The sequence below is a fragment of the Mustela putorius genome, unplaced genomic scaffold (genome assembly GCF_011764305.1).
Source record: "Mustela putorius furo isolate JIRA1106 unplaced genomic scaffold, ASM1176430v1.1 tig00000421_pilon_pilon_pilon, whole genome shotgun sequence".
Classification (NCBI taxonomy): domain Eukaryota; kingdom Metazoa; phylum Chordata; class Mammalia; order Carnivora; family Mustelidae; genus Mustela; species Mustela putorius.
The window spans coordinates 2,951,546-2,972,967 of NW_025421375.1; the positions used below are offsets into that span (position 1 = coordinate 2,951,546).

General features: G+C 41.9%; 1 protein-coding gene across 1 annotated transcript in view; it reads right to left on the minus strand.

The window, feature by feature from the left end:
* Positions 1 to 21,422, minus strand: part of FREM1 (FRAS1 related extracellular matrix 1) — a 181,547-nt gene that overhangs the window by 13,694 nt on the left and 146,431 nt on the right. The window contains 8 exon segments of the mRNA XM_045079647.1: positions 426 to 541; positions 978 to 1,106; positions 1,290 to 1,439; positions 1,726 to 1,773; positions 2,593 to 2,831; positions 4,320 to 4,469; positions 10,056 to 10,128; positions 13,101 to 13,230. Of these exon segments, the coding sequence (XP_044935582.1) occupies positions 426 to 541; positions 978 to 1,106; positions 1,290 to 1,439; positions 1,726 to 1,773; positions 2,593 to 2,831; positions 4,320 to 4,469; positions 10,056 to 10,128; positions 13,101 to 13,230 (1,035 nt within the window).

The window sequence follows — 21,422 nt, forward strand, 5'->3', positions numbered from 1 at the left end:
GGTTTCATAATCATCACTGTCTCTGGCATTGTCATAAGTCTGATACTATAAGACCTTTCATTGCTATGTATTTTCCAAATCAGTGGACAGGAATCCGTACTTAGTTTTTTGTTTTTTTTAAAGATAGAACTTGCAAGGCTGCCGACCCAGAAAAATTCCTCTGACTTTCTCCTAAAGACCAAAAGAGGCTAGAACATAGAATTTCTGCAATCACAGTTTTCACTTAGAGAGATAGGTTACTACACATTATCTAGGTCAATCTCAAATCCATTCTGAACTATAGAGCTCTCCTGGGTTTCCTAAAACAAAACCAAGTAGTTATTGGACACTCAATGCTCCAAAGAACGCAGCAACCCTGCAATTGCATGAGAAAATAGAAAGAGTATGAAAGAAAACATTACTTAATGTGAAAGAGGGTTTCTTACTGTTCCTTGCAAGCTCGGGCAGCTGAGTTCCAGGTGCCTTTCTGCTCCGTGACCAGGGAGTGGCAGTACCCTGAGTGACGATACCACCCAGCTGGGCAGGATTTACCTTCCACCACCTGAAAAATATTGTCCATGTTCACATCATGGTCTTTACCCTCTAGAGTCTCCTCTGCACAGAGTCCCACAGTCCCTTAACTTGACTAGAGTAGTTCTGTCACCAGAAATGACCTCAGCCCTTATCCCAATTCTCCACCTTGAGGGATGCCATGGCGTTTTACAGAAAACACTACTGAAGTCAGCACTGTTTCGATTTTACACTTTTGACATTCTGATGATTAAAGAAAAGGAGTAAACACCTGCTTTAATTGTATCAATTAATGAACGTGTTTTGTGATTTGTGAAACACCCCTTGGGCCGTATTTTCCTCTTCACGTTCAAAGCAGAACGAGGGCAGGAGGATGTAGCCTGAGCTCTCAGATCCTTTCCTGTCTACCAGTTTATCACAGAGCATAATGCAAGCAGACTGCCTTCACGGCCCGTCCTGTGTCCCACCTTGGTACGGGGGCTCCAAGCTTTCCAGGCAATTCCATCGCACTCGTACAGCTCTTGGAGGTTTTCTTGAAAGTGCAAAAGTCCCCTTAATTCCAGCGTGCAGTTCTTTGGAAATGAGGGCAGCGGGTCCTATGGGAAGGCAAGGTAATGTAGATGGACTTCACGTGAGCTGATCACACACTCACCCCTTTCAGGTCTTCGTTTGTTAGGTAGCATTTGTGTTCAGTGAGTGATCCCCAAGCCTGAAGCCTGGTTCATGGCCCAGCAAACAGCCTGTTGTAGGATGAATAAGAAGTAAGAAGATTTTCCTACCTGTCTGGGGAAGTGTGAGTCGGTTGTGGATTCCACCTTATCTGCCAATTTGCTCGTCTTTTGTGTCTGGCTCATAATCAAGACTTTGGCCTTGCTTTTGTGGGATGGGGAACCGTCTTCCTCCAGCGGCAGGGAAACTATTCCGTGATACTGGAGGAAACCAGAAAACCATAATAAAGAGAAAGCAAACACCCAGAGAACAAATAAAAATGTCTGTTGGAAAAATAAGCAATTAAAAAATTGCGTTAATGTGGAAAGATAAAAGGTTTTGTTTTGTTTTGTTTTTCCTCACCACCCAAGCCTTGAAAACAAATGTCAAAACAAGCTCTTAAGAGAAACGCATAAAGACAGAAGAAATTTTTTAAAAAATAGTTTCACTAAATATTCTGCATTCATAAATACAAGAAATTTAGGAATTTTCTCAGACTATGCTTACATTATAGATGATGTCGGTTCCATTTCTATCAACGGAGGATGGAAGGACCTGAAATCAAGACAGTACAAAACAGGAACAAAATTGGCTGAGATAATAACCAGCATCAGGGTGAAACCCTTTCAGTTAGATCTTATTAGTGTCGAAAAAAATGGTAGAACATGTGTTGCTTAAGACTTTCCATGCCAAAATCATTAGAATTTTTAAAATCATTAGACTTAATCCCAACTTACCAGTGTTGATTCACACACTCATAGTTTGTTATGGAGAAAAGACATCCTTATTTTCCTGGCATATTTATAGTACACAGAGGTCCAAGAAAACTTCACACACACACACACACACTCTCACACACACATCCACTCATGAGAATGTGCTTAGTTAGAATCCTGTGTCAATAAGGTCAAAGCCATGGTTTCCACACCCAAGTAGATCACTTAATCTCATTCTATTCTAGGGTCACTGGTTATCCGCTGTCTGTTTTGACCATAAAGGCACCAAAGCAGATATCAGATGGATGAGTCAATACATTCATCCCTTTAATTAGTATAAGTTAAGGAAGTGGGCAGCGTTATGATATCTGTATCCAAAAGGCACTGCATGGGGGCACCTGGCTGGCTGAGTCGGTGGAGCCTCAGACTCTTGACCTCGGGGTCCTGGGTTCGAGCCCCATGATGGGTGTAGAGATTACTCAAAAATAAAATCTTTAATAAAAGGGGGGGGCGGGTATCGCATGCTTGTGCAAGGAACCGTGGTTCCCATTCACTATGTGAATCAGCTTCATCAGTGTCTTAGAACACTTATTACTATATTTTTTATTCTTTTACAATGTCCTTCATACCTCCCATCCCAGAAGTTCCCCGTCCTTACCGTTTTGCCATTCCCCCGGGTCCTAAGCTTCATACGAGAAAGATCTGGAGACTGAAAACCCTGTTGAATGTGTCCCCTAGTGACTGCCAGCCGCTTGGAGGTTGGAAGGGGTCGTCTTTCCAGATGAAAGGAACCAGAATTGGTGGGTGAGGAAGACCTGGGGGACAGCGGGTGCCAAATGTTCTTCTCCCGTGCGCTGTGCTTGTTGGGGCTGATGGAATATGAAGGCTGGCACTGTCCTGGGGGCATGAATGATGGCCAGTCAGTTCATTATACACCAACAGGCAAGTGATCCGCATCAACACAGCCCCTGCAGCAGCTAGGGCCTTAAACTGAGATGGACGGTTTCTCCCCAGATGTTGCCTCTTTGCCATTTGCCAGAAACTCCTTTGCTCTCCTTCGCGGCCATGCAGGAGAGCTGCGCCCTTCTGCACCTCTGCCGGGTGGTTATGAAGTTATGAAATTGATTTCACAAACGCCAAATGGAAACCACTGTCATAATTTTACAATCAGACCCTGTACTGGGGAAACTGCCTCAAGTCCCTTCATATTATAGCATTCCTCAGGCTTCTTCACTGATCAATTGTCAGTTCGTAAACACTGCAAAGGCTCAGCCTTTCCCGGGTCTCCTTCAGGCACTGGGATTGCCTGAAGAAGCGAAATCAAGTCACAGTTACAAAAAATTAGCATTCGACTGTTACTGAACAAAGAGCCAGAAAGTCTTAATGGAACTACTTCTATTGGAAACACTTCCAATTCATAGGACAAAAATCTAAACCCCCAACCCTCACCCTCCCGTGGCTCTTGTGTACTTCATATGTAAAGTAAGTATTTCACATATTTTATGTACTTACTGAGACCAGAAAGTTCTACTGAAAAAGAAATCAGTTTGGCCATAAAGGTGATGGGGAAAGATGTTGTGGAAATAGGAGCTTCATGAAGGCAAGGGGATAGCGTTTATTTTCATTATAGGAGAAAGAAGAGGGGAGAGTGGATTTCAGGCAGGGAAACATACCGCGGGGCATGACAGGTGTAAAAGCAGAGGTCTGAGTCCATGCGTGGTAACTGGATGCTTGTCAAATGCTAACCAGACACCTAAGTAGAAAGTATTTAGCAGAGAAAAAAAAAAAAAAAATCAGAGCACCAAGGCCTGTGCTCGGTTTTTATTTTGTTTAGTTCACAGGTTGTTCTTTTACTTATATTGTCCAGGACCTACTTGGTTCTGCAACCCAAGGTTATTCATTAATATTCCCCAGCTGCTCCTGAAGCCCCCGGCCACATGTATCTTTCACATCAATTTCTCTCCAACTCCTTCCTCTCTTAGAATTTTCCTGGTTACACTACAGTGGGGATTCAGATTTGAGGCATTAAGAGCTCTCTTTAACAGAGGAAGATAATTACAGCCCTACAAATTCTGGGAGAAAATAATTGTCGATAGATTCTCACCAACATTGTCTCCCCCTCGGTGAGAACAACAAATGGGTAGGGGGAAAAAAAAACAACCATGCCACTGACTTGTTGCTTTTCTCAAACGCTAGTTCTTAGCAGGAGGAAAACCACATGAAGCAGAAAGCAGAATAAAGGGCCTACAGCATGACCGAGGTTGCTTTCTTGACAAGAAATTAAGCATTTTGATTTGAAGGCGTTATCAAGCACATTGGCTGTTGAAAGCAAGCAGCTAGAGCGCCAGGACAGTTCCTGATTTCAAGATGAGGATCAAAGAATACCTCCTTTTGAGTCCAAAATTTTCACTGCAGCTTTTGTCTTTGTGCCAAGAACCGCATTCACGGGGGAGTTCAGAATCACTTCAAAGGCCTCATCGTCTTCCTCTAATCCGTCATAGGTAATTGCTATATTCCACATCTTCGTTGACATTCCTACAAGAAGTAAACATTTTAATTACTCTTTAATTGCTATTTCAATCACCTAGGTGTCAGAGAAATATATTAATTAACATGTCTACAGCTAGGCGGCAGGAGCCCGAGCGAGCCATTGTACTGTTAGCAACTCGCTTGAGTCCCGCTGTTCTCCCAAATAATATTAAAAGACCACATTTGTTCCTGGACAATGATGATTCCGTTTCAATGCAAACACTGTAACAAAAAAGTAAGCTGCATTATGCAAGAGATGAACAAAAAAAAAAAAAAAGAAAGAAAGAAAGAAAAAGAAAGAAAGAAAGAAAGAGAAAGAAAGAAAAGAAAAAGGTTAGGAGATGAGATCCAAGACTTATGCTGCCCCCCTGCCCTACCGGCCCCCCACAACCGGTCCCCTTCTCTCCTACAAGTACCACAATCTTACAATCTTAATAGTTCCAAAAATCTTAAGAGGTTGGTACTGACAGTGAAAACTGATTATCGGAGGGTACTTCATGCTATTCATGGAACCCTTGAAGTGATTGATTTCCAAAGACAGCTGCCTCCATCGGCGGCTCCACTTCCTGAGATCCTTCTAGCCCACAAATGCTTTTTCTAATGATGTCATACTCAGTATTTGATACCTTTCTCAAGAGAATTTATGGGTTGGGGGCTTTTAGAAATATACTGGGCCCATTTCCCTCCCCTCTTTCTGTCTGCCTCTGCTCATGGAGTTATAGTCAAGCTTGGTTTTGATGTTACAAACATAGCCCCAGCCTTTCTGTCACCACAAAGATGGGGCACAAAGCAACCCCAGAAACACAAAATATTAAAACTGGAAGAAACGTGTGAGATTGTCTGATCCTGACCCATTTCTGTGACACAGATTACAGGATATCTCCCTTAGTTTATTTAGAAGGGAACGTGATGGAAGAAAAAAAAAAGTACAGTTTAGTGGAGAAGAAGGTTTAAGTTCAAGGGGGAAAAAAGATAACAAATGTATGGTTTAGCTTTCTAGGACTGTTTTTGGAAAATTTACTCCCTGGCATTTATTCACTGGCTCTTAGAGGGCTTTTATTCCCAGAAGCCCATCTGTAGAATATTATATATATATATATATATAATATTATTATTATATTATATATTATATATGATATAATATATATTATTATATATTTATAAATATATATATATATTTATTATTATTTTTTTCCCCTAGCCTTCCCTTCTGAAAATTTGGATTCCTTTCTCTCTGCACATTGTTTGCTGCCGATTTATGTCTCTCGATCGTGCCGTCTATATGACAGTCTCCTTTTTGAAGATGTGTCACATACAGATTTCATGATCTAATCAACATTTCCTCAATCCCCTGAAGAATCCATTGGAAGGATGAAACTGTTCCCTTATCCTACTCCTGGCTGCACTTAGAGGGGGGGAAAAATAAAGTGTAGCTGAAATAATTTTATTAAAAAGAACACTAACAACAACAGGCTGACAACCGATTTGTTAAACTTTCAGTATTAACTGAATCCATAAATCAATTACTTTCCTAGTCTTTGCAAAAATAGAAGTTGAAACATCTAACATAAACTGCCATATAATTCCTACCTCCTGGGTGGATGGATCAAAATATACATTTTGTATCTATTTCATACTTACCTTTGCGTTAGATGCTATGGAGAATGCCATGTCCTGACATAAAGGAATTTAAACCCTCTTTGAATAGACAAGATGTAAATACCAGAAAAGGCCACTATGCAAGGCTATGCAATGATTTGCTGCCAAAAGGTGCAGACTAGATGGTGAATATGTGGGCCTCAGAGTTCAGAGGCTTTGGAGGGAGGGAGTGGGAAGACAGCACATGCAAAGGCAGGAAGGTAGAGGAGCAAAGGCCTTGAACAGGGAAGGCTGAGCGGGTGCACAGGCTAGAACAGAGCTCACACCAGGGAACGGGAGATGGAAAAAAGCAAAGGCAGTTTGTGGCCAGGCTGCAGAGAGCCCTGGACACCAGGTGGCTGGATTCAGACCTTAAACCATAGGCAACAAGGAAGACTCTTGAAAATGACGGTCTTAGAAAAATCAATCTCAGTGTTACACAGGAAGACTTAGGGACCCGGGAAGATGGGCAAAGAGGCTAGAAGTGGGGAGACCACATAGGCAGCTGTTGTAATAAAAAAGGCAGGAAGGCATAAGAGACAAGACTGTGAAGAAGTTTAATGTTCAGAGAACTGTTTTGACTCTCAAAGCCCCCAAAGTTAAGCATTATTCAAATAAAACTCCAATACCAAAAAATAAATAAATAAAAATTAAGGAAAAAAAAATCCAAGTCCAACCAATTGCCTTCTTATTATTAAGGGTCATTTTTTAAAAAAATTAAACCCCAACCCCCTCCCCAAAATAAAGTTTTTCTAAGACCTTATGGAATAGAATCAGATGGTTAGAGCAAATCTCTTCTAAATTTCATTTACGTACTTTCTGATTGGTTTGCTTGCATTCCACTTTTGTTTCCATGCTTACCAGGTGAGCATAGGTTAATGAGATTGACAGTAAGAACTTTCTGGGTTTTTCTTTCTCCTTCCTTTCCCATTTTCAAGGTGTAAAGTAGTTGTTAAATCACTGAGATTATAAACAATTTCAGAAGCCTTGAACTGGCCTCCTGTTCCCATAAAACAAAAGGTGCTGAAGAAAAGGTGTCACCTTACGCAGACACAGCCCACTTTAGAGTAGGTCAATTCCTGGATATTTTCCTGCAAAGCAGACTTCACTACTGAAAGCTGTTTCCTCAGTGCTTTTAAGTAAATGCCATGTCAGAGATCTGTTCCTTTGGAAAACATTTTGACTCTTAGGAATGATTTAGTCTCAATTAAGAAAGCAGCAACCTTTCAAGAACACATACTGAAAAGGAAAACAATCATTTTCTCAAGAATATTTACATTTCGAATCAATCAGTCACCATAGCTGAATGCAAAGTAGGCAGGTTCCGTTTGGGTTTCGGTACAACAGCAGCGAGGCATAGCTCTCTAGACTGAAAAGTCATGTGTTTCTTTCCGGCACCCTTCCCAAAGTTCTCAAACCTTATAATATCCCGCAATTTTTAATTTCTCACTCTGTTTCTTCACCCATTGCGGAGGCTATGTTTTTGAAGAAGCAGATTGCTCCGGGCAAAAGCAGTGGGGGTGGGGAACCAGACCCAGAAGAGGTAAGGCTTAACAACATGGGAGTAAATAAACATTGACAGAACCTGTGAACATAGGGAACTTTAAAATACCCAAAATTAAGACTTCAGTTTATGAAACCATTCTGGCTAGTTCATTCCTAAAACAATGAGCAAGGAGGTATTGTTTCTTTTTAACTTACAGGATTTTTTTTTTCTTAAGATGTCTTAAGATGACCAGTGAGAGCCTCCAGAAGTCATCAGTATCTACTCAAAACAGCATGTAAACTCTTGTAGACAGATTGGTCTTTATCTTATCCAGTGGGACCTCCTAGAAGTAAATTTCAGAGCCTCCTCTGACTGTGATACTTTCTAGTTGCTATCAATCCAAATGGAGCACCTGGCAGGCTGCTTGAAATCTACTGAAAGCCCAAATCACTGGAGTCCTTGGGACAGACAGGCCTCCAATAATAAAGAGGACATATGGCAAAGACTCTTGGCTCTCTCCAAAGTGGAAAGGTTTGAACTGCCTTAACATGAAGTACAAAGGGAGCTCACACAATGCAAAAGCACCCAAATCTTTCATCTTCAGGTTGACCAGAACACTCTTGTGTTGCCTGCAGCAATCTGTGAGTAACCATTGAATACATCGTGGGAACAGCTCTCCTACAAAGCAGGTCACTTGAGGAAGAAACTTAACACGAGTCAGAAATGGAAATATCACAGGAAGGAGGCCAGTCATAATATTTGGGTAGTTTTGTGTCAAATTTAAGGTTCATTGTTACAGGTTGAGTTGGGTACTCAAAATCTTTACATCGAAATCTTAATTCTTCATACTTCAAAACATGACCTTATAAATAAGGTCACTACAGAAGTAACTGGTTAAGATAAAGTCATAATAGAGTGGGTCTCTAATCCATTATGATTGGTGTCCTTATAAAAGGGGAAAAATTGTACACAAACCCACACACAAGAAAGCCATGTGGGGACAAGGACAAGACTGCTGTAGATACAGCCGAAGCCAAGGAATGCCAGGGATTCCAGCAAATCACCAAAGCGTGGAAGACGGGCATGGAACAGATTCTCTGTCACCTCCCCTGGGAAGGAATCGGTGCTGCTGACTCCTGGATCTTGAGCTTGTGGCCTCCAGAACTGTGAGAAAATGCAGTTCTCTTTTTAAGCTACCGGGTTTGTGATATTTTATGAGGGCAGCCTTCGCAAACTAAACTAGTCACAAAGCATCATGCTATTTGTGGTGAAGGGCAGAGAGGCATTTCTTCTCTATGTTTGCTACGAAGGTTGTCAATTTTGGAATGGTGATAATACTTGGGCCGCTTTGTTTTGAATCATCATGTGTCAGTGACCGATAACGGCAAGAGTTGTGACTTGGTGGAATGTTCTCAGAGTGCAGAACACCTCCCCTATGGGAGAGCACGAAGCAACAGGCCCCAGCTGCTTTGTAAGTCCTTTTCTATCTGTCCACAGACAAGGGATCCAGGTCCATCCCAGACCAGAGAGAAAGAGAGAACCATGTGTGCCATGAAGGAGAGCTACCTGCACCTTCAACAGAAACCAGGAAAGGAAGGTGTGGCTCCAGGAACGGTTCATCAGGCACGGTCTCCCAGAAGTATGTTGCTCCTTTACCCTGAGGTCCCCTCCTCCTCCTCCTTCTGCTTGCTCAGAGTACCTCTCCTCTGGGAAGTCTTCCAGGATTCCTCTTAGAACAATGGCTCATCTTTTGGGTCCCACTGTACTTAGTGAGTTGTTTTCATGTCTCTATTTCCCACATGATAGAACACCTTTGAGAGTAGGCACCATACTTTTATATTCCCTTTTGCACCCGGCAAAATATTTTCCACAGATTTAAAACAAAATATGTGCTATCTAATTAATCTTCCCTGGAATCCCCTCATTTCAACCTATTCCAAGAGAAATCATTTACAAATGGCCTCATGCAAATATGATTTTCCGAAAATTTCCATCAAAGTATGAGGCAATTATATTAGCCCAGCTTTATGTTAGGACTCCAAGAAATTTTTTATTTCATTTTGGGGGGGTTAGAAGGGGGAATGGGGGAAAGGGAGAGAGAGAATCTTAAGCTGGCTTCAAGCCCAGTGTGGAGCCCAATGTGGGGGTCGATCTCACAACCCTGAGACCATGACCTGAGCCCAAAACGGAAGTCTGACATTTAATCAACTGAGTTACTCAGGTATCCTCAAATAGTTTTTTAGATGACACCCTTTCCTGGGTGTTTTGGATGTTTGCTTTGATATTTTATATTTATTAGTTATGAGCTTTCTTCTCATTTTAAATAAATATTCACTTGTGATGAAGTGAAATATGAGGGACAAAAACTCAAGTCCAAACTGATCTCTCGTAGAGTAGCTGAAGTAAGTCCTCATGATCACCACACATTCTTCCACAAACAGGAAACAAACTGCAGACATGAATCATACCTGGGTCAAACTGAATCAGTTTAGACGGAGTCAGAGTGAAGTCTTTTCCAACTGTAGCTGACAATTGGTTGACCTTAAGAAGAACAAAATGTCCTTTTTAAATAAAAATAATTATTTTTAAGACAGAAACATCTAGTGTAGTGTCACAATAGATTAAACTCTTGGTTTTTTGTTTGTTTGTTTTTTTAAGGAGGCTCTACACCCCACTACCCAAAATGGGGCTTGAACTCATGACCCCCAGAACAAGAGTTGCATGCTCTTGTGGCTGAGCCAGCTAGACACCCCAATTCATGTTCTTTAGTCTGTTTTTAACATAAAGGGTTTTTTTTTTTTTCAATTATAATAAACCATTTTGATCTAAGCTACATGGATCTTCCTTAAACTTAACCTTTTCTTAGACGAATATCAATGGAAGTCAAAGTAAAGCTCTTTTTTCTCTCTTTTTCGCTTCTTTATAAATGATTCAGTCACTGGAGAAAGCAGCATAAATTTTAAGCACCACTTTTCTCTTTCTTATGAAGTTCTATTTATCTCATCCCCTTCCTTCCACCCCAAACTGGCTTTGAATGGTGCCTCAGACGAAAGGGGGGAGAAGGAGAAGCAACAGCAGGGGCTCCCCACAAGTAGCTTTGGGGTGTCTTACGAGTTTCAGGGCATGGAATGCCTTAGACAAGTTGACCTGAAACAACTCTGGTCAATTTTCCTGTAAGGATGAAACCACTGCTCTTCACAGAAATAGATGTATGCCCCATGGGGGTGGCCAACCTGATGAATGGCCACACAAAATCAATCCACACACACAGTGGAGGATTTCGAATCTCCATGAAATAAGTCATTAACAACAACAACAAAAGTGGTGCTCATCTGCAGAGACTGCTGATCTCCTGTTCCCCACTTCCAGGGCAGAAAACCAGAGGCGATTTAGGGCTCTCAAGTCCCGGCCTTATCTTCCCCGGAGGGAGCCTAAATCTGCGATAAGAAAAGTGTCCTTGGTTAGTGTGAAAAAGAAGTCATCAGATGAGAACCCGGTGTAAGCACAAGAGACAGCTGTTACTTTGTCCTTTCTTAGACATTTAAGATGGCCAAGAATGTGGGTTACTATGTTTCTTTACCTTCATGCCAAGAAATGAAGCGCACCATGGAAAACTTCAAAGTTCCTATTTTTTTTTTGGCTTTAAACATTCCCTCCATTGCTCATCAAAGGCTCTAAGACCTGAGAATGGGTCTGCCGTGGAAATGTGTTGGAGAGGGAACTTCCTGCTAAGCTTCCATTTACGCTTTGCCCACAATGCCAAGGCTCCTCCTGCACAACCTTGCATTGTGAAAAGGCAGCCCATTGTACACCTGTAGCCACCATATGCCGGAAGTTACATTCCCTGCAGGCTTCTTGCACATGCAATTACTTAGCATTTTACCACCACTGAGTTGACAGAATCCGATGTGGGAAAAGGAATGGTCTGAGGCACGCTGGTGGGAGCAATCAGCCTCGAGAAGGTGCGCACTTCAAACCAGGGCTAACAATGCAGGGGAAAGTGCTTTCTCTTCCCCTGCTTCTGGTCAAGCAGCCAATATGCTCTGGTATACAGTGGCATCAGTGCTCTGGGCAGAGCTGTTTCTGAAGACTCGGGGCAGTGTTTGATAAAGGCTTGCACACTCACCGGCAGGATCGCGGTGCGCATGCAGCCGAAGTAGACAAAAGGTTCCATGTCACGCTACGTATGTTCTTTCTACCTGGCCAGGTGAATGGTGTGTGGCCCCAAACTCTAGACATAAGCATATGATGCTTTCTATAGATGACCAAAGCATCATTTAAATACTGTTCAGGCAGATATCTTTTGGTACAAATGATCTGCTGGGAAATTATAGGGCGTACCTAGTTGTCTGATGTTTCAGAAACAATAAAGCACCCACAGATCTGGAGTGAAAAAGTCCATATCCACTGGAAAGATCAATACTAAATGCGGCTATGGTACAACTGGGGTGCACAAGGTTCTGAGGGTGATTTGAATGTATCATTGTAATGTAATGATGTAATGATGTGATGTAACCTATTGTAATGATACAGTGTATCATTGCAATGGAGACTGAACTTAGATGGCCATTTTTTCCAGAAGCTGATATCACTGCCTCTTTCATGAGATTGAGGAGTAGAGTCTCCAAGGCTCATTCACCATTGTTAGTTGGTGGAAAGCTTTTCAAGCTGTCATTCTCTTGAAGTGTTACTGTGATAGTGACTCCTAAAAAGATCCTTCAGTTCTAGAAGCCATTAAGTTGTGCTCCATGATCCAAGCCAATGGCAAGGAATAAAAATACAACTAATCTCTAAGTGATTACTGAATATTCTTTATATTTTGGAGGCCTGATTTTTTTTTTTTTTTAAGATTTTATCTATCTATTTGACAGAGAGAGAGATCACAAGTAGGCAGTGAGACGGGGGAAGCAGGCTCCCCACTGAGCAGGGAGCCCAATGTGGGGCTCCATCCCAGTACCCTGAGATCATGACCTGAGCCAAAGGCAAAGGCTTAACCCACTGAGCCACCCAGGTGCCCCTCGGAGGCCTAGATTGATATGTGTCCTCTTAATTTTAACTTGGGTGACTCTTTAGATAAGTTTGTCCTTGATTTTCCTCATCCACTAACACCACCAGAAGTGATCCTGGTGCCATACTAAGAGAAAGCCATCTGGGGGCTGAAATTTGCTCTGGAGACCTCATAAGGTCTTGCAAACAAGCTTTCTTTTCCAAAGCAGACTTTGGCCTGAATTCACTAGGTTGGATATATCTTGCTGTAAAGTCAAACTTCCAGACTTAATGACCAGATTTAAAAACAAAAAATGGGTTTAAAATACCTTATCTAGAAGCTAATGAAGCTAGATAAAGGGGGGACGGACAAGAAAATGTTAGGTATAGAATCTCTAAAATAATGGGGTAATCCTGCAATTTGAAATTTCCATGGTTATTCTGGTTTTCTTCTTAAGAAAATAATTGAAAAGCACCAACCAGCAGCCCAAGTTTTAGCCTGACACTTCACATTTTAGAGTTGTTACCTTCACACTCACGAAGGCGGAGTCCATGGAATATCCCCTTCTGGTAATTTCCAAAGACAACATGCCCACATTCTCACAGACCTCGTAGTCAGTCTGTGACCATTCGATGTGAGACCACTTCAGTTCCAAACTGGGCATGAAAGAAAAAGAAAAGGGAAAATCAATTTTTAAAAAGTGCACAATAAATGCCTGTAGAGATCCTCTGCTTGGTAGAAGACTGAATCACTGGTTCATATCCTGTGACAGATGTGGTTCATCTACCTGCACCAGTGCTAACATTTCTCAGGCTTATTTGGTCCATTTTAGCTCAAAAAGAACTTTTACCAACAATTTCATCCAATGCTTACAATGCTTTGAGTTAGGAAGTATAAGAACTAGAGTTTTGTTTTACAAAAGCAGAAACTAAGGTTAAAAGGCTGTCAGGGGGATTCAAACATGAATCTTCTGAAGGGGAAGGAACCAGGAGTGGTGAAGTTCAAGGAGACATTTATTTATGGAAAGGACATTGATAGGGAATCTTCTTTCTTATTTTTGGCCTTCACTGGTATTCCAAGAAGTGTTCTAGTCACAGAACTTCTCTGAACCTGGGTTCAGTTAAATAACTAGTTATCTTTCAGGATGTGTCTTGGAATTACAATGTGCATGGGTTTTATAACCATTATCTCTACCTCCTTCTGTGCATATGAAACAGGCCAACTGACACATGGTTTGGATACAGCAATGCAACTGAATAAACCTGAAAATAGGGGGTGGTCTTTTTCCCACAGTAGATTTAGTGAGCCCAACATTGGATGGAAACTCTCTACTTTACTCCTCATAATATAGAGGGAAGTTTTCCACCCCCCCCCAAAAAAAAGCAAGTTCCCCCCCACCAAAAACTGGAGAAAATCAGAGACACAAGTATATGGGACACAAGCACTCTTCACAATGATTATTTAACACACTCCTGTCACTTTTGTTTCTCTCATTTTCCATTCTACATTTGTAAAACGCTCAGTGGTTGCCTTATTGTCTCCCCCATCTTCCAATTGGATGTAGGCTTTTCTTCTGGATTTCTTAATGCATATTTTTTTTTTAAAGATTTTATTTATTTTATTTGACAGACAGAGATCACAAGTAAGCAGAGAGGCAGGCAGAGAGAGAGAGAGAGAGAGAGAGAGAGAGAGAGAGGAGGAAGCAGGCTCCCCGCTGAGCAGAGAGCCCGATGCGGGACTCGATCCCAGGACCCTGAGATCATGACCTGAGCCGAAGGCAGCGGCTTTACCCACTGAGCCACCCAGGCGCCCCACTTAATGCATATTTTTAATAATTTTTTTCTCACACAACTAGAAATTCTGCATGCCACCATGTAGAGTATGGGTTTCATGGGGTTTTCCAGGCTTTCCTGGGGACCACTCAAATTAAATAGCAGACTATCCTGTAATATCCACTTCATGTCTTTGCACCAGCCACATGTTGCAGTCGCGTACTCTAAGTTCACCAGCAAGATAAACTCAATAACACTGTCTGTGTCTCCAAGGACCACAGACCTGGGTGGCAAGGTAGTGTGGGAGCCCAGAATTATGGCAGAGGTTCATGAATCTATATAAACATACATGTTTAATTCAATCGATACACATGAAATTTATTATTACTAGCATTCTGGGCTTTGTAAAATTTTGACATGAAAACAGAATCCTCTCATCAGAAATATTGGGATCCTCACTGGTCTTCGATGTGACTGAGTTTAAATCTGGCACGGAACAGTCAAGAAATAAAGAAACAAATGACTATGCTTCAAGAATCACAAGATAACATGCAATGAGGCTATTATAATGCCAACAAAAATAATGTGTGGCAAAGAATTCTCAAAGTACTCCGCTAAGTGAGAACGGGGGATAAATCAACAAGATGGACTGCGGCAAAGGACAGAAAGGTGAAACAGAAAGGACAGAAGAGCAGTGGGAATGAGTGAAATAGATAAAAAAAAATGGGTGGATTTCAGCTAAGTCTCCATAAGGTTGAGATGAGTTTCAATGTCTAGTCTTCTGAGAATCCATCCTCAGCTGTTAATGGAAACCATGACAGGCAAAAATTCATCAATGTCACTCTGAAGATCCAGGTGTCCTCAAGGCCTAAAAGCTAAACACAATTTGACTGCTGATCTAGATCCATAAAGGGACCACGCAGGGTGGGGTTCAGCCTCAAAGGATAAAGGGCTTTGGTGTTCGGAGAAACGCGTGCATTTCCCTGATGCACGATTAGAACGCTGCAAAGTGGCTACAGGATAAGGTTGTTGTCATCACACAATGTTCTAGTTTCTTTTCTTAAAAATCCACACGGTAAATAATAAAGATCTACTGCTAAGCCACAAAATTAAGCCATCCTGTATACTTTCTGGAAAAATATTTCAATCCCAAAGCACAGGCACACCCCTAGGATAGGTGCAACACATGTTTTGAGTGTGTTTGGTTTCTGCAGTACTGAATTTGAGATCCTTCTATTGCTGATGCTTGTTGCTTACAGTCTACACAAACACCTAAAAGAAAGAAGAAATTCCACTTGCAAGAAGTCACACAGCTGTGTGCTGGGCGTTACGTAGACAACCAGATGCAGGAGCCCACGAGAGAAATCTGGAAAGCTGTGGACATGTACAGGTCATGCAGACAAAGCTTGGGTTGAATCTTCACATTTTAATCATCCCTCCCTTGTCCTATTGCCATGGGCAAAGCTCAGTCTCGGGTCAGAAATGAAGTTTATGGACATACTTTATGCGACATGCATATGGTGATCATTTCAAGTCATTTAGGAATGGTTTCTCAACCTGGACACTGTCGACATTGGGACCAGATGGTTCTTTGTTACTGAGCTGTCCTGTGCATTGTAAGATGGTTAGCATCATCCCTGGCTCTGCCCACTAGATGCAGTCACATCAGCTCCTCTAATCAAAACTGCTTCCAGAAACTTCCAAATGTCCCTGAGGGGTAGGTCATCCTCAGTTGAGAAACACTTCCCTCAGTGACCGTGGGGTACTTAACACAACAGGAAATTTGATTTAATGAGGAAAGTGAATTTGAATTCCCAACATCCACTACTGTGAACGGAAGACATAGGACGGATCAGTGGAGATTAAATTGGATTAGAAGTCATGAGGTTTCTGGTCCCTCTACCACACAAAAAAAGATCCCAAAGTGCAGCACAAGGAAACTGTCTTGCTTTGTTTTGTTTCCGGTCTCCATTTAATGTCTCGTCTTTTGTTTAACTTTAGCACATACTTTAAATTTACGTATTGCCTTGTTCTATTTTATATGTTCATATAAGCAGTGATATGATTATAAATATTTTAACATGTACTCTCCAGAGGGAAGAGATGCGTGTGTGTGTGTGTGTTTGTATAGGTGTGTGTGTTTAATATGAATTTAAGGGTGTATAGGATGCAATTTACAAGTAATAATATAAGATATACTACACTTTTACTGTAGATTTCAAAGTCAGCTGATTCTCAGGATAACATTTTTGTTGACATTTCTCTAACTTTTGCTACAAATGTAAGGAAAGTCATCTAAATACCCAATTTAAAATTGCAATCCAGGTGCCCCTGAGTGGCTCAGTCAGTTATGCATCTGCCTTCAGCTCAGGTCATGATCCCAGGGTCCTGGCATTGAGCCCTGCATCGGGCTCTCTGCTCAGCAAGTTTCCCTTTCCCCCTCCTCCTCCTCCCTCTGAGAGCTTGTGCTCTCTCTCTGTCCAGTAAATAAATAAGAGCTTTAAAATAAAAAGTAAAAAATAAAATTGCAATCCAAGAAAACAGAGCTCTTTGGTTCACTGATACACTCCCGAGTCCCCTGAGAGTGGTTAGAAAACAGTTGGTGCTCAATTGATACTTGTTTAATGAATGAAGAGATCTTGTTTACCCACTGTTTCCCAAGTGAAGCTGACCACTGAAACCTTTCGTCTTCCTGGCCCTGTTAACATCGTATTTCAAAAAATTGAAAAATGCTGCAATAGATGACCCTCGCATGTTCTTTCCAGCCCTTACTCTGGATTCTTTAACTATGACTGCACTTTATTAGACTATCGAGAAAGGATGCGTTGACAAGAGAGCAGTGGACCATAAAGCATGATGGCTTAGCGCACACTATTATATTTTCTAAGGTATGTGCATGATTCTCAACACTTGGCAATGTCTAGGGACAGCCCTGATTGTCACAGTGGGGAGGAGGGTGATAGTGGCATTTCGTGGGCAGAGACCAGGGAGGCTGTAAACCTTGTGCAAAGCACAGGTCCCCCTGCCTGGCCCCAGCGTACCCCCAGCCCATGACAAAGAGTCACCTGACCCAAATTGTCAATAGTGTTGCTGTGAAAACAAACAAACGACAAACACCAAAACAACAACAAAACACACACATACAGATAGATAGATACTTTCTGCAATTTCATTTTGTGGCTACTTGAGTCATTTCTATGAAAAAACAATTAACTGAAAGACTTGGGAATAAAACCCCAGTTTGGGATTTGGGACACTAATCTAGGTTAGTAAGAGTGTGTGAAAAAGGCACTCAGCTGCTCTGTGCCTCAGTTTCCTCACTTCCCAAAGAATAAATAATGATGAGTCTGTACTTCAAAGGGCTTAAATGAGCCTTAATGAATACTCATTAAGTATTTTGAGTTTCTCAGTGAAAGGTTTTTATAGAAGCTAAAATGGTGATTAAATTATTCTTCCAACTAGATCTTCATAATCAAGTAGCATATGACTTAAGAAAAATTAAAAGGCTAAAAAATATTTTTCTGAGTATTCTAAAACTTATCAATTCAAAAAGGATGTTATTAATCTCCATAATCTCATGCTATGAACACCTGTGTTTTCCTTTTTGTCTTTCTCTGGTGGTAATGGGAAAACAGTGTTTAGCCAAGAGGCAGCACACTGAGTACCCGAAACACTGAGTACCCAAGTGCTTTGGAGTCAGAACATCTTGCAACCGCTTATTAGTGTGTGATTCTGGTCAGTTACCCAGTCTCTCCAAGTCTCAGTTTTCATTTAGCTTTAAAACGAGAATTATACTCAGATGAAAATTAAAATTCATTAATATGTATACAGCACCTGTACACAGTGGGCGTTTAATAAGTGTCATTTCCCTTCCCTTCCTCTGTGCTTTCTTCAATCTATCCGGAGGCAAATGCTCCAACTTCTGGCTTGCAGGTAATGTGAAAATTTCAGCTAGCCCAGAGTTTCAACCTCTTCCCCTGTAAGGTGTTTCATAAAAGTCGCTCAAACATCGCAGGGTACGCCTGTTAGGAATTCCTTCACTGTTTGATCTCTTTTTGTCCCTTCTCTTTCAAAGCCAGGAACGAATAAGGGTAGCCAGAGGGAGGAGAAGAATCAGTCCTTAGAATGGGGCAGCAGCTGGAAAAGCGACCCAGGGCGATGATGAACTTCAGCATGGGTCAACTTTTCTTTTTGAAGTTAACTTTTCCCCCCAGTGGCCGCATGAAAGAGGTCAATACAGGAGACCTGAGAAGAAACTGCCTTGGTTAGAAGTTGTCTGCACCTGTGGTCTGCAGAAGCGTTTGGAAAAGCGCGAGTCCTGCGTGGCTGGGCTTGGGAGCTCTGCGGATGGTCTTCAGATGGGAGTGGGGCCGGAGGACTGGTACGGCCGGGACTGAGTCACGCGAAGGCCCGAGCCACCAAGATGAGCGCTCACTTGGAGGTGGTGAGGTCAGGGTTCACTCTCGGCTCTGCCTTTCTTTCATTTTGTGACTTCTGGCCAATTACTTAAATGCTTTAAGCCTGAATTCCTTATCACCCTCAGAGGATTGCATTTTGCAGATTAAATTAGACAACATATGTGAAAGTACCTAGCACAGTGCCTGAAATTTAGGCACTTGGCCAAATCTGAGTCTTTATGCAAATTTCCATGCATCTCAGTGTTCTAGAATAATTTCTATTTACGATAAAACGTCTCCCAAATGTATTCCATGAAAAACTTGTTCCATGAGCTAGTCTGGGGTGGAGTGGTGGGGGTTCTAATGTCAAATTGAGTTGAGATACGCTGCATACCATATCCCTGTTGCAGATTCCCACTCCGTACAAGCATCTCTGTGACTCTGGGAAGTGATGCGGTTAAATAGCATGTAAGCTAGCTAGCTAGCAACAACTTGATTATTTATTTTTTTTTTAAGATTTATTTATTTGAGAGAAAGAAAGAGAGACAGAGAGCTCGCTCGCACACAGAGGGAAATTGAAAGGGAGAAGCAGACTCCCCACTGAGCAGGGGGCCTGATGCAGGCTGGATCCTAGGACCCTGGGATCGTGACCTGAGCTGAAGGTAGATGCTTAAGGACTGAGCCACCCAGGCACCTGCAACAACTTGATTAAATCTAGATTTCCTAATACCTTGTCTAATGGAATATCCAAAGACCCTTCAAAACTGATATTCTGTAGAAATGCTGCCATAGCAAAGACTTACTAGCAATCAAGATTCTGAACGTGGGTCCCTCCTGGTTTTTAAAAAAGCTTCCTTCTGCCCCAGATTGTACTCAATGGTCCCTTTAGCTTTATTACAGGGAAGTTTTCACCCCTCCAAATAAATGGACTCTATTAATCTATTAATCCTTTCGAACCCAACCAAGAACATAAAATTACACAAGACTTAGCTTATTGATTAATAATTTAGCTTATTGATTAATAAGTGTATTGACTCTTTACTTTGTGAATCATCCCAGAATTGATTTCTAATTAGAGATAGGCCCCCAGACGTCTCCGGGATACGTCTTCAAACAGTCAGTCTTGTACTCATGTGAATGAACAATAGCAATCACCGCGGCAAGTCCCATTGTCAAGGACTTACACTGTGCAAGATGCTCTCACGTGTTTTATCTCCTTTGTTTCTCTAAGCAAATCGTGGTACCACCCTCATCTGACCAAAGAGTTAACTAAGGTTTACGCAATCACCTAGGTCAATGGCAGACCCAAAGCACGAGCTCTGTTCCTTGACTCTAAGTCCAGTGGCTTTTCCTTTGTTATCTATACCAGAATTCTGTACCAGTGTGTCAGACATGGAGTGCACATTAATATTAATAGCTGAAATATACTTAAAAAAAAACCCCTAACACAAAAGTCCTTGAAGAATATGTATTCCTCCTTTTCTGCTGCCTTGGTGGCCAAAGACTGGAGAAAAAGCAGGGAGGTAAGTCTGTTGCTCCTTTCCTGGTAGGCCAGTCTAGCTGACTTGTTAAGAGTGGCCAAGAAGTTCTTCAGTGTGATAAGGAGAACCGTGGACTCGAGAGCCGCCCTTCCCGGACCTGAATCCCAGCTCCTTCACTAATTAGCTGCGTGAGCCGAGAAGAGTCACCTCCTATCTCTGTGTTTCAGTTTTCTCATATATAAACTCTAGATTATGATGGTACCTGAATGCTGGTTGGGTTGATTAAAGATTGACCCAACTGGACGATTAAAGAAGATCAGTGAAGCAGAGTAGAGGGCGCCTGGGTGGCTCCCTTGCTTATTCGTTTTCCTTCAGCTCAGGTCATGTTCCCAGGGTCCTGGGATCAAGTCCTGCACCAGGCTCTCTGCTCAGCCGGGGAGTCTGCCCCTCCCCCTGCTTGTGCACTTGCTCTCTCTGTTGCTCACTCAAAAAAACAAGTTCTTAACAGAAAAAGAAAGGGGCGCCTGAATGGCTCAGTGGGTTAAAGCCTCTGCCTTCGGCTCAGGTTATGATCTCAGGGTCATGAGATCGAGCCCCACATCGGGCTCTCTGCTCAGCAGGGAGCCTGCTTCCCCCCTCTCTCTGCCTGCTGCTCTGCCTGTTTGTGACCGCTCCCTCTCTCTGTCAAATAAACAAACAAAATCTTTAAAAAAGAAAAAGAAAAAGGAACAGAAAACAATTGTCCCGTAAATACCTATAACATATACTGTACATGTAACTAGGTCCTTGTGAGCTGTTTTGGAAAGACAACTATTCACAACATTGTTTCTTACTGGAATAACAGGCTTCTTGTTCCAAAAAATCTATTTACAAATGAGGTTTGGGACAGCTATACCGTTCACAAATCATGAAGATAAGTGCTGAGTAATTTCTCTCTCCCCCTACCTCCCTAAAGAAAACAATGTATGCCAGAATCAAATCAAAGGGACTTCTGGGTTAACCCCTGGTAGACATATTTTTCATCCTCTTGTTTTGCTGGTTCCAATCCTTTCTAGCTGATTTAGAAATCTCTTTAGTGACGTACGTGAAAATTGGTATCACAGAAGCAGGAGTCTATTTAAAATCGCCTCAGTTAAGGTTATAAATTCTTCTGGGATTCTCCTATGAATCTGAGAATTATTTAACAACACAAATTGTC